The sequence below is a fragment of the Octodon degus genome, unplaced genomic scaffold (assembly GCF_000260255.1).
Source record: "Octodon degus isolate 3935 unplaced genomic scaffold, OctDeg1.0 scaffold00021, whole genome shotgun sequence".
Taxonomy (NCBI): domain Eukaryota; kingdom Metazoa; phylum Chordata; class Mammalia; order Rodentia; family Octodontidae; genus Octodon; species Octodon degus.
This window is the reverse complement of record NW_004524597.1, coordinates 10,194,208-10,208,047: the sequence shown is the minus strand read 5'-3', so window position 1 is coordinate 10,208,047 and position 13,840 is coordinate 10,194,208. Positions and strand designations below refer to the sequence as shown.

Genomic DNA, 13,840 nt, shown 5'->3' with positions numbered 1-13,840 from the left:
GGAACTCGGCAGAAATTCCTACTCGACGGGAGGGGTGGGGGGCGGCCCGAGCGGGCGGGAGAGAGTCCGGCTCATGCTGCGCCTGGGCTGGGACTGGTCCCGCCGGTGCAGGGTAGCAGGAAGCTCTCCACACACCGGACCTGGGCTAGGACTGGGTCTCCAATACCATTTGTTAAAGTATGACTTTTTGCCTATAATTAATAAAACACTGTTATAGTCCTATTTACTAAATTCTCTTCATTTAGATTCCCTCAGTTTCCCCTCATGTCCTTTTTTTTTGTTCCACAGGCTCTTGCAGGATCCCATATAACATTTAGCTGTCACCTCCTCTAGGCTCCTCTGGGTGGCAACAGTTTCTTACTTTCCTTTATGGCTGATGACCCTAACAGTTTGGAGGTGCTGCTCAGGTATGGATGGTATAGGATTTTCCTCCACTGGGATTTGATGGCTTCCCCACAATTAGACTAGGGTAATTAGATTTTTTGGAGGGGCACAGAGTAACATCCTTTTTTCACCACATCCTTTCAAGGGTCCATGTAATCAATACGGTTCATCCCGGTGGATGGTAGCCTTGCTCATTTGATGACCTTGATGTAGGTAGTGTTTGTCAACTGTTAAGCGACCCTTCCCTTTCTCTGCTATAAGGCTTGGAAAGAAGTGACTATGTATAATCTTCACTTGAGGGCTATGGAGTCATGATCTATTTCCTTAAGGGTGGAACCTCTACATAAACTTAATATTTAGTCTCTTCAGCATGGAGGATTTGCCTTTTCTCTCCCATTTATTTATTTACATGTTTGTATCAGTAAGGACACAGGGATATTTATTTCCTAGTTTGGGTTATAACAGAATGCTGTTTTATTTTGTTGCTCAACTTGTTCTAGTTTTGACTACTAGGAATTTTTCCAGTGGGGATATGACACTTTGATGTGTACCTACTGAGGGTTTGGTGAGTATCTCCTGACTTCCCGGGACTCTGAGGTTCTGTGGGCACATTTTCCTAATCTAGCACTAGAATTAACCCTTTTCCAGGAGCTCCAGTTCCTTCTGTTAAAGAATAGCATTAGAAATGAGGATTTCGGGTCGGGGAGATAGCTCAGTGGAATAAGTGTTTGCCTGGCAAGCACAAGGTCCTGAGATCAATCCCCAGTACTGCCAAAAAAAAAAAAAAGGATCTGGATGCTAGGTATATCAATTTTAAAGTGATCAAAGTCTCAGATCAATGGCATAGATAAATATTAGAGAAGGTCTGAGAGCAAGAGATAATTCCATGAGAATTGGTTGAGAAACACTTCATTAATGAGGGATGCCATTCAAGATTTGCTGAAGAACAGAATTTTGACCTGAATTCCTTTGCTTTGATGTCCAAGTGTTCCCCAAAGGATGATTAGTGGATCAAGGCGTAGACATTTCAGAATGTGGGTGGGAACTATTCTTCCCACCCTCCATTCAGTTAGCATTGACTCCAATACCTCTAAATGCTGGATGACACCGCTTTTATTATATACAGGAATAAGATTTTTAAATCATGTCAGCTTTAAATGTAACTTATACAATGAATCTCCATGAAAGATTCTGCAAGATCTAAAATAGAGTGCAACATATGAGTACACATATAATATGAATAATACATCTTTATCTAACTTCTTGAATGACAGCTTTGTTAAGACAAGAGAAACACTACTGACTTTATAGTCTATTTTTAAATGATTAAAAATATAATGCTTGCATAGTAAGAAACACACACGCGCATGCACGCACGCGCGCACACACATGCACACATAATAACAGATGAAAAACAAGAATATCCCCTTTCCCTATACACAGCCTCCTCCCCAGATCTATGGGAGTACCTAGGTGTTTTCATAGTGCTTCTCATACAGTATCTTTTGAGATGCTCATCTATTTGCCTTTCATGTAAATTTTGTTGTACTTGATTTTAGAGATTTTTCTTATTAAAACATAAAGTTTCCAGCTGAAAACTCTAGCAGGTTCTTTAACATCACCAAACAAACAGCACATACAGATTTCTGGGCTGCTGCTTTAGGAAAGTGTTGTTGGATGCAAACTGCTCAGAGTAACTTGTATTCCAGAAACAATGATTTATGGTCAAGTAGGCAAAGTGTGCACTCCTTATCTGACAGGACAGATGCAGTCCACTGGGATCAGGAATTAAACTCTCACTGTCTCACAGAGAAGGAAAGCAGTAAGTCATATGCTCACCTCTTCAGATTTCTATATAGCAAGGCAAAATTATTTTTTTGGCAGAACTGGGGATTGAACGGAGGCTCTTGCGTTTGTCAGGGAAGTGCTTATTCCACTGAGCCATCTCCCCGGCCCCTAGAGACTTTTTTTTTTTTTTTTGAGGTACCGGGGATCAAACTCAGGACCTTGTACTTGCAAAGCAGGTGCTTAAGCCACTGAGCTATGTCCCCTGCCCCTAAAATTGTGAATGCAAAATACATGTCCTAGATACCGACTCTGAGAGGCCTTTGCTTCCTTTACTACACCTTCCTGCTCCTTGTCTCTAATCTTAAGCAGCAAACATCACAGAGTCTAAGCTGGCATATCTACTCCATGTCCCACTGTTTGCACCTCTCATCACTTTTGGGGGGTTATCCTTGTTTTCATGGACATCTTTTCACTATCTGTTATTCCTTGTAAGTTATTCACGCAACATAATTCTATGCAGTGAGACCCTAAAGAAAAGCTATTTTCAAAGGTAAAATTAGCTCTGTTTGTGAAGAGCAAAAGTTTGATGCACGAAGGATGATGTTTATACACTGGGTACCCTAATAAAGCTTTATTTATTTTTTTGTACTTTAGGGAAGGGTCTACAGGGAGTTCAGGGTCTCACTACTAGATCAGACTAGTAGTGATCCACCCATTTACAGCCTCCCAAGAGCTGGGATTACAGGTGCGTGCCACCATGCCCAGTCTCAACTGCCGTCTCAGCACGCCCCAGAGCAGGGCCAGCACGGCAGACCCAGGGATCAAAGCCCTGGCCCCTGCGTCTGCTTGCAGGTGCTTTAATCTGCTAAGCTATTTGGCCGGCCTTAAAGCTTTATTAAAGACTGGTTTGCTATGTTTTTGGTCTACTTGATCTTCATGCTGAACTCCATGAAAGATATGTGAAGCAAACCAAGGCCTACTCTATTCTCTATTGGTGGGGCATGTAAAGGACAATTCTCTCTTTTCCCCTAAAATAAGACCTAGCTGGAAAATAATTAGTCTTGAAAATTAGAAATCATAAAACCTGGCTGTAAGGGACAGGGGTGAGGAGGAGGGAAAGAGAAAATAAGTAGACTAAAGACATGACATGTACAGGAATCTAATAACCTCAATGAATTTAACATTATATGTCATAATATGAGCTAAAGTTAATAGCAAGAATATAAATCGGGATGGGGAATTAGAGGGGGAGGGGGAAAGAAGGGGGCAAGGAATGAAAAGGTAATTTTAAAAAGAAACAAACTGTAGTATATACATGTATCCAGTCCCTAATATGACTGTAAACTGCATGTACTACAAAGGTGTACTAATAGAAAATTTTTAAAGTTAAAAAAAAAGAAAAGAAAAAAGAAAATGCTGGCTCCCAATCAGCCTATCCTTGCCTTATCTGTCATCACTAGTCTCTTGCTTGGTAGCTAGTCTACAAGGCAAGTAAGGTAGGGATAGGCTGATTTGGGCTGAGATTTTGGAACTCTAGATCTCAAGGCTGATTATTTTCTGACAAGGTTTTATTTTCAAGGGAAACATGGTAATGGGATGCCTGGTATTCCTTTCCATGGATGGTCTGTCTTTTGGGCAATGCTGTCTGGTACACAGGAGGCATCTGGGGTATGCTGGGCTTTAGAGTTCCTGAATCAGGTCTTGAAACAGAAGACAATGAGCAGGTCATCCTGAGACTGTGATACACCTTGGCAGCCTCCAACTGAGTCTGTTTTTTGGTTTGGTTTTTTTATTTTTTTGGTTTTTTTCCAGAACTGGGGATTGAACTCAGGCCCTTGTGCTTGCCAGGCAAGCACTTATTATACTGAGCCATCTCCTTGGTCCCTGCAGCCTCCAATTGACTGCACCTTCTTATTTGGTCTGGGTTGGTTCTCCTGGTGAGCCCAACAGACCCCTGGTAGAAGAGTGGAGAAACCCCTGGTACTAAGCCTGGGGAGCGATGTCTGTTTACTTAGTGTCCTTGTCTTCCTGCCTGGGCTCATTATTAAATTAGATTTCAGCCTAATATTAGACTTTTTTCTCAGAAGGATAAGCATTTCTGTTCTTGAATATTCTGACTCACAAGACTCGTTAGCTCACCACCTGGCTTTCATTTTATGTCCAAAAACTCTTGTCTAGCTTATTGTTTTTGAATACTGTCAAGATGAGAACGACCAAGTGCAATGGTCTTGAATTACTGTATTACAGTAGGGAATTTGTAACTGATCCATAGCACAAAGGCAAAAAAATTATCAGAAAAATAGAAAGCTGAGAGCAGGACAATGTCATTAGGTGAGGAATAAACAGCAAAACAGGAAAAAAAAATCATCTAGAACAAACAACTTCAGAGAAAAAAAGTAGTATATCAGTAGTACTATTTGTTCCTTTTACTGTTGATGAGTTTCATTTCTAGGAACCATCTGTATTTTCTTTTCTGCTCATATCATTAACCTACTTTTCTCTCAAGTTGTGCAAAATGACAAAAGCATAAGTGTCATTTTCTTTTTTGCAGATGGTTGGAAACCACTAAGTGTTTATCAAAAATGGACTGGTTAAATAAATTATAATGGATTTACACAATGAAAAGCCAATTAAGAGGGAAGGAAGTCTGCTATTTATCAATATGAAAAGATCTCCAGGACAGAAAAGGAAAGAAACAAGAAACATTTAACAGTGTATATAGTATGTTGTGTTTTAAAATAAGGCAAAAAGGGCCCATGAACTGAAGGTTTGTCCCCAGCATGTACGCTATTGGGAAGTAGTGGAATCCTTAGGAGGAGGGTCCACATAGAAAGAAGATAGGTTACTGGGGGGGGGGGTATGCTCTCGAAGGGAACCCTAGCTCCCTAGCTCCTGTTTCTTTTTGCTCCCCAGCTGCCACATGGTGAATAAACCTCTTCTACTACCTGATATAATGGGCTACCAGAGCCCAAAGTGAGATGGCCAAGCAACTGTGAACTGAAACCTCTGAAACTGTGCCAAAATAAACCTTTCCTGTTATGAATTGTTTATGTTAGCTATTTCTTACTGTAACAATGCTGACTAATACAACTTTCTATGTGATATTCTTGGTCAAAATGTTTAATTCAAAAGTATTCATGAGAAGATCAAACACATCCACATTGAAGAATATTCTGCAAAACTATTAGTCTGGTCTTCTTAAAATGCCAATGTCATGAAAGACAGAATAATGCAAGGGAAAGAAGAGACAAAAGGAGAGGTCTTAAATAAAAGAGGCAAAAGAAAAACGACAAACACAATATATAATCCTTGATTCAACGTTGGACTGAGAGAAGAAAAAATAACTAAAAAGAACATTGTTATTGACAACTAGAGGATTTTTAATACGAAATGTATATAGGGTGATTGTACTATATCAGTGTTCAAGTTCCTGAGATATATTGTGGTTGTGTAGAATACCCCAATTTTCTAATGATCAGTTCCTAACTATAGATGTTTCTCATTTAACAAACTGTTCACTGTATGAACTTTCTATCAATACTGATTTATGAGCCATCATTTTTGTACAGTTCTGTATGTAGTTTATAGATCTTCAATGTCTTTTTTGTATAATATGCCTTATTTATACAATACTGTAATTTTTGCTGATTATACTATAAAGTACTATATTTTATATTGTTATATATTACAGTACTGCAGGTAAGAGTTATGAAAATAGAAAGTCATTAAGCTGAAGTTTCTTTTAATCATTTTTTTACTCTGAATACTGTATTATACATAGTATACATAATTCCTCATTCATTGACCTATTCACTTAACCACCTAGTCCTGGGAACAGAATACAATCATTAAATGAGGAACATCTGTATCTAGGAGCAAAGTATTTATTACATCTTCAACAAATCTTAATAATGACGGATGTACATGACAGGCACATTGCTATTCTTTGTGGTATTATTTCAACTGCTCCTGAAAAGTATGCCTGGGTGTCTGAAGGAACTGAGACAGCCTAAAATCCACATGCATTGAGGGGATAGAGGGTAGGGAACAGGTGACAGTCTTTTTATTATAAATATCTTTTATACCTTCTCAATTTTCAAACAAATCCATATATTGGCTTAAGTGGAAATAAAGTGGACACAATGTAACACTGTATATTTGTGAATCAAATTAGGTCTAGAGCAAGGTTTGTCAGCCTCAACAACAGATTACTGTACTTTTGGTGACTGTCCTGTGTACTATAGGACATTGGGCAGCGTCCTAGCCCTACTACACATAAGATGCCAGTAGAATCCTCTCCCTAACTGGTGACCAAAAAAATTGTTTTCATACTGTCAAATGTCCCCTGGTTAATAAGCTCTGAAACAGACAAAAGGACTAGGGACTCCTTGGTGACAAGAGTATATTCAAGTATGTAGGTGACTCTGAGGTGCTATAAAAGCAACAATATCTGAGGCATTCATTCCATTTCTACAAATGCAATTTTCCAGCAAAGTTCATTTTAAAAATTACAGATACACCTTTGTCCTAGAATGGGACCTTAGAATAAAAATTTCAATTTTTGCTTGAAACATAAAATCTACAATTACATCAAACAGATTAAATTTTGGAACCATACATTTCAAATAATTTGGCTTTAGCAACCTTTGCTATATGTATTTATTAGAGCAGGGTGGAGGATGCAGAGACCAAGTGTGCTCCTACCTTGTCCCCAGATACTAGGTAGTTCCCGCTGGTGCTCCAAGTCAGGATGGTGATGTCAGTTACATGTGTCTGGGGCATGATATGCTGCTCCTTGTCCTGCTTATTGAACACTATTGCTTCTCCAGTCTCCCAGCCAACAGCAAGTAGTAGCCGTGTCGGATGCCAGCACATGGAAGTGACTTGGAAGGACCTTTCAATATGCGTTTCAGGTACATGCTCACCCTACCTCAGAAAAGAGGAAATATCTTGTATTATAGATAGTGACAGTAACTTTAAGAATTTCTGCCTAATACATGGAACTAACTTCAGCTAGAAGATCTAAAGAGCTTTGTACTAAAGCACATTTTGTTTTTATGAAAACACACTAACTCTCCCTTAGCCAAACTATCCCAGCAGAAGATAATCAACACTCATGACACACTGATTAACATGCCAAGTAGTATGGCCTCACAGTCACAACTGCTGCTTGATGGCTAGAAAGCACTTCAATGGGTAAGGCTGAATTCCAGTAAAACTTTATTTATAAAAACAGGAAGCAGGTCAGAGGGCAGTCTGTTGCCCCAAAATTCTCAAAGTAAGGGTCAGTAAACTTGAGCCCTTTTAGTTATATTTGAAAGGCCACAGTTATTTTTGAGATGATAGTAAAAAGTTATAGTAAAATGTTATTTACCATGTTTATACTTTCATTCTTCACAAAAATATGCTTCTGTGATGCGTATGCCATCTTTCTGACAACTAATGGATCATGTGTTTGTATGTTCTTATGTTTTCTATAATTTCCTAAGAAAGCAGGTTTGGACCACAAATATGTAAGTTGTCAGACATACCTCACCGACTTGTTTTGCAATAGTATGCTTTAAGTTATCTAAATTTCATCTAAAATTATTATAATTTTGGGATTTATGTTCATTTGTTTTCATTTTTGAGATAGGTCCTTGCTGTGTAGTTCAAGCTAGCTTTGAACTCACTATGTAGCCCAAGTTAGCCTTAAACTCTTGGTAATGCTCCTACCTCAGCATCCAAAATGCTAGGATTATAGGTGTGCATCGTCACACCCAGTTTATGTTTATTCTTTTAAAGAAATTATAGTACATATTTTCTGCTAGGGGTGGAATGACCTATAAAATAGCTGTAGTTCTATCTGAGCTTTTTGTGTATAGAGAAGCCCAAAAAATATTAACACAAGATACGGATGAGCTGGGAAGGCATGTGTATATTTCCTGATGAACAGTCCATTGAGTCACTGTTGTCTGAGGAATCAGTGCACTCATTTAAAAAAAGATGAGAGAGATTCAGCAGTGCAAAAGGTATAAAATGCGTAGCGCTAGAAGTTTACAGAACATCTTGGGGTGTCACAGCAAGGAGGGACCAAGGAGTAAGATTCGGGTTGAGGGAGGCCTAGGTAGGGGAGAGGTGGTTTCATGTTCACTTAAGGAACAATTTGGGGTGGGAAGAGGTGGCTTTATGATTTGGAAAGACATCTCTGGCTCTTATGGGGGGTATGTAGTACAGAAAGTCCACCAGAACTCAGATGCTTCAGGAAGGCAATTGTGGTCCTGTCAGGAAAGAAAGGGTGGGAGAATGGATAACAGCCAATGGAGTAAAAAGTGGCAGATCTGCCAGAGAATGCAGAATTAAAACTGGGTTCTGGTAATAGATGAAAGAGTCTGACAATACATGGAATGGGATTGTTCCTTAGGTGAACATGGCAACCACCCTTCCCCCACCTAGGCCTGCCTCAACCCAAATCTTACTCCTTGGTCCTTCCTTGCTGTGACATCCCAAGATGTTCTGTAAACTTCTAGCACTACATATTTTATACCTTTTGCACTGCTGAATCTCTCTCATCTTTTTTTTTTTTTTAAATGAATGCACTGATTCCTCAGACAATGATGGAATAGGAAATGGTAAGCTATTTCCAAGTCCCTGTTCTGGGCTTCTGAGACCTCAACTACCAACAGGTAAGCTTTGCAGGTATATGAAGCAAAGGAAGGATGGGTGAGAACTTCAGTTTAGTTTTGGAGTTTAAGATTTTTTTATCTATGTATTTTTTTTTATGTATTTAGTACAGGGTTTCACTATGTAGATTGGACTCCTAGTGATTCTCCTGTTTTCAGACTCCCAAGTGCTGGGATTACAGGCGTGCCATCATGCCCAGTCTCAATCAAGTCTCAGTGTGCCCTGGGGGTGGGGCCAGCAAGGCATGCTGGAGATGGAACTCTGGCTGCTGTGCTCTACCTAAGTGGGCACTTTAGTCTGCTGAGCTATCTAGCTGGCCCTTAAGATTTTTTGAAATTAAAAAAAAAAAAAAATCAAGAGATGCAGGAAGGTAGCTGGATTCCAAAGTTTGTGTCTCACAGGCGGGAGATGTATGCTTGTAAGTCATCCACTGATGGCCTCTGGGGAGGCCAAGATCACAGGATGAAGGAAAGAGAGGAGGCTGTAACAATCTCTGAGGAATGCCACAGTTTGGAAAAGAAAGACAAGCCAGTAAAGCTTCCACATTCTTTGGCCTGTTTCCCAAAGGATTTCATAGGAATGTGGAGCTGTGTGGATTATCACCCAAAGACATTTAAGATGTTACACAGAAGCTGCTTAGATGAAGTTAAAAGTGGCAACAGGGAACTGCAGAGTGTAGAGGAGTGTGAGAGAGGGAATTACTTTTCTTTGTGAAGCATGAGGTGTGTTATACACTAAGAGTGGTGGTGGTAGCTCTGGAAGTTTGAGGAACATGGAGAAAATATCTTTAGAGGTTCAACTGAGTGCCCTAAAAAGATATGCTAAAGTACTACTTGCTGGTACCTGTGATGTGACTTTTTTAGGAAACAGGATCTTTGCAGATTACAGCAAGAGAAAATGAAGTCATTAAATGTGCATTAACAAATAATGAGTGGCTGGTGAGATGGCTCAGTGGTCTAAAGCACCTACTTGGAACAAGCTTAGCAAAGCCCAGGGACCACAGTTCAATCCCCCAGCACCACATGCCAGCCAGCCCACCCCCTGGTGGGCTGAGCTGGCCACACACACACACACACACACACACACACGGAAATAAATAAAATTTAAAAAAATGATAATAGTGACAGGTGTCCTTTTAAGAAGAGCAGAGGAGGAGCTGAGGTAGTTGACTGTTAAGAATGCTTATATCGGGGCTGGTGAGATGGCTCAGTGGTCTAAAGCACCTACTTACAACAAGCTTAGCAAAGCACAGGGACCGTGGTTCAATCCCCCAGCATCACATGCCAGCCAGCCCCGCCCCCTGGTGGGCTGAGCTGGCCACACCCCCCACACAAATAAATAAATTTTAAAAAAAGAATGCTTATATCCAAAGGCCAGCCAGACAGCTCAGATTAAAGCACCTGCGTAGGCAGTTGCAGGGGCCCCGGCCTGCCCTACTTGCCCTGCTCCTGGGGCATGTAATGAGACTGGGTGTGGTGGGGCAGGCCCATAATCCCAGCACTTGGGAGGCTGGAAACAGGAGAATCACTACAAGTCCGAAGTGTGCAGTGAGACCCTGTAGACCCTATACTAAACACACACACACACACACACACACACACACACACACACAGAGAATGTTTACATCCAAGTGAGGACTTGGGCTCAAGTTCTAGTGTTCAAGAAAGAGAGGGAGGGAAGGAGGGGGAGAAAAGGGGGGAACAGAGAAAGAGAGGAAAGGGGAAGAAAAGGAAGAAGACAAGGAGGAAGATGAAGAGGAGGAAGGAAAAGAATCAGAAGAGCTATGATACACATGCTAGCAGCAGAAATTGGACTGACATGTCTACAAGCCCAGGAGCACCAACGATTGCTTGCTACAAAAGATGCTAAGACAAGGGCATGAAACATATTTCAGAGAGATTGTATCTCTGCCAACATTTTGAGTGTATACTTCTGTTTTCTTTCTGTGTTTTTGTTTTTTTTTTTTTTTTTTTCAGAACTGGGGTTTGAACTGAGGCCCTCGCACTTGCCAGGCAAGCGCTTATTCTACTGAGCCATCTCCCCAGCCCAATTGTATACTTCTGGCTGTAAAAGAATGAATTCTAGTGTTTAAATCATCCAGTTCTGGCTAAATTGTTACAGTAGCTACAGGAAACTACTACAGTTCAAACTGTCAATTTAAAGAGTAAAAGAAAATAAAAAAAAAAAAAGAGTAAAAGAAGGAGGCAATATGATGAGGGGTTAGAATCTGCAAATGATATGAGGACCCATGCACTCAATCTGATTGTGAAATATGTCTTAAGCATGCTTAAAGATGTCCCCAAGTCTTAATGGCAGGGGTGAAAGAACTGGTTACATATTAGGGCTTTTATAATCTGTATCTAGAGAGAATTGATGAAAAAGCCAGAGCAAAGCTAATCTGATCCCTCTTCCAAGAACAAAAGAAAACCAAAAGCCAGAAACTAGCAGAGTTAGAGTCATTGCTTCTAGTACTCACTTGTTCCAGATAGATATCCACACTGCCTCCTGAGGCTGTGCTCATGGAAGCAACTGCCAGGAATGGATGAACAGCATGCCAACTGATGTGGAAAGGAGACCCAGCAGAACTTGGGGCTTTGATTTGGTGGTCAAAATAGAGAGCCATGATGAAACACAGACCTGGTTAGGACTGAAACCTACAGGGAAGAAAAGAAAAACAACAAAGAACAACTATACACAATTATGAAATGGTAACCACCATTTGACAACTTAATAATGCTCGTTTGGATTGATGCTGGCAACATTTTTTTTTTTTTTTTTTGTGGAACTGGGGATTGAACTCAGACCCTTGAGCTTGCCTGGGAAGCGCTTACTCTACTGAGCCATCTCCCTGGCCCTGGCAACATTATTGAATCTTCTAATAAGAAAAAAAAAATACAAAATTAGAAGAAAAGAAATTGATCTGTAATGATCAGGGGTTCTGATAGAAAATAATAAATCCCATTTTCATAAAATTAAAAAAAGAGAATGAAAATAAGCCACCTAGCACTAAAAGGAGACTATACATATAATTCTCTATCATTTTTATTCTAGTTATCATAAAGCCAATTTTTTTTTTTTTCCTTTGTTGCAGAACCGGGGATTGAACTCAGGCCATTGGGCTTGCCAAGGAAGTGTTTATTCTACTGAGCAGTCTCCCCAACCCGCCAATTTGTATTTTTATAGCTTCTTTTTAAGGAAAAAGTCTCCAACAAAGTAAAAGAAAACTGTCCCACAAGAGAATGCATGCACAGTGAAAACCAGTAGTCAGTTTCCAAAAAAAGGGAACACATCTCAAGAATATCTCTTAGGGGCTGGTGAGATGGCTCAGTGGTCTAAAGCACCTACTTAGAATAAGCTTAGCAGAGCACAGGGACCGCGGTTCAATCCCCCAGCACCACATGCCAGCCAGCCTGCCCCCTGGTGGGCTGAGCTGGCCACACACACACACACACACACATAAACTTTAAAAAAAAATTTTTTTTAAAAATATATTTCTATAAATAAATAAAATAAAAATATTTTTAAAAAAAGAATATCTCTTAGATCTGATTTCCAGGTAGTAGAGGATAGAGAGATTCCTTCATTGAGAATAGAGAACACAAAGCCACCACACTTGTGGAGAAGGTGAACATGTGTTATAGGAATTTAATTAACTTAATCTTTTCTTCTTCCTTTCAGACCCAGAAAGGATACACATATTAATCCTTTTCTGTAGGGCTAGGTGGTGAACAAAACAACTTTTTCATACCTAAGCCTGTTAGGAGAAGCTACACAGCAAAGAAAAGAATGTGGGCTGTTTTATCATCATTTAGAATTATTCATGCTTTACAATAGTGACTATCATCAACTAAACAAAGTAAAATAAAGCAATCCCCCAAAAAAAAGTATTAGTGAGGACACAGACAAACTAAAGTCTTTGTACACTGCTGATGAGGGTAGAAAATGGTGAAACTGCTGTAAAAAATAATCTGTGAATTCCTCAAAATATTAAAAACAGTATTACCATATGATGCAATCTATTTGAGTATATATAAAAAAATTGAAAGCAGGGACTTAAATTATATATACATATACACACATGTTCAGACAGCATTATTTACACTATCGAAGAGATAGAAATAACCTAAATATGCTTCCACAGAACAGGTAAATACAATGTAATCTATTCCATATCAAAGAGTATTATTCAATCATAAAAAGGAAGGAAATTCTGGTACATGCTAAATGATACCTTGAAGACATTAAGCCAGGCAATGTAATTCTGACAACAAAGGATAAATACTGTATGATTCACTCATAAAAGCCACTCAGTGTAGTAAAAAATCATAGACAGAAAGGATCATGCTGGATGCCAAGAACTGAGGGGAAGGCAAATGGATAGAGTTTGAGATAATGAGAAAGTTCTGGAGAGGATGTGGTGACAGTTGCATAGCACTGTGAATGTGCTCAATGCTAATGAACTGTACAGTATTGGTGAAGACTGTTAAAATGTTAAAACTTTCCAATGATTAAAATGCTAAACTTGTTTTCCCCTTCAATGGTGGGGGCCAGTGGACAAGTACTTTACCTCTGAGCTACATTCCCAGCATGAAACTGTGTGTGTGTATACATACATATATGTATGTATGTATACACACACACACACACACACACACACACACACACATATATTGCTGTGTTGCTGTGTTTTGTTTGTTTGCTTTGTCTAGGTTGGCCTTGAATTCCCAGTGATCCTCCTGCTTCAGCTTCTTGAGTGCTGGGATTACAGATGTGTATCCTCCCCCAGCCCCATTATGTGCATTTAACCACAATGAGATCTGTTCAAAAGTTAAAGGTTCTACCAAATGAGTATGAACTGGATTATGCTGCTTGCTCTTAGCAATCAATATTTGTATGAAAGAACACTAGGAAGGCTCAGTTTCCATCTAGAGAAAGAAATGCTCTTTAACAAGAATCAGGAAGCCAAAAGATACTAGTAAATGGTCACAATTTAAATATGGCCCTT

General features: G+C 39.7%; 1 protein-coding gene across 5 annotated transcripts in view; it reads right to left on the bottom strand.

The window, feature by feature from the left end:
• The window catches only part of Ift140 (intraflagellar transport 140), a 109,826-nt gene that overhangs the window by 92,998 nt on the left and 2,988 nt on the right, over nt 1–13,840 (bottom strand). For all 5 annotated transcript variants that reach the window (XM_023711628.1, XM_023711627.1, XM_023711629.1 and 2 more), the window contains 2 exons: nt 11,312–11,489; nt 6,877–7,098 (listed from right to left, as the gene is read on the bottom strand). In XM_023711628.1, coding sequence (XP_023567396.1) covers nt 6,877–7,098; nt 11,312–11,458 — 369 coding nt within the window. In that variant the 5' untranslated portion in view covers nt 11,459–11,489. The remainder of the gene's footprint in view (nt 1–6,876; nt 7,099–11,311; nt 11,490–13,840) is intronic.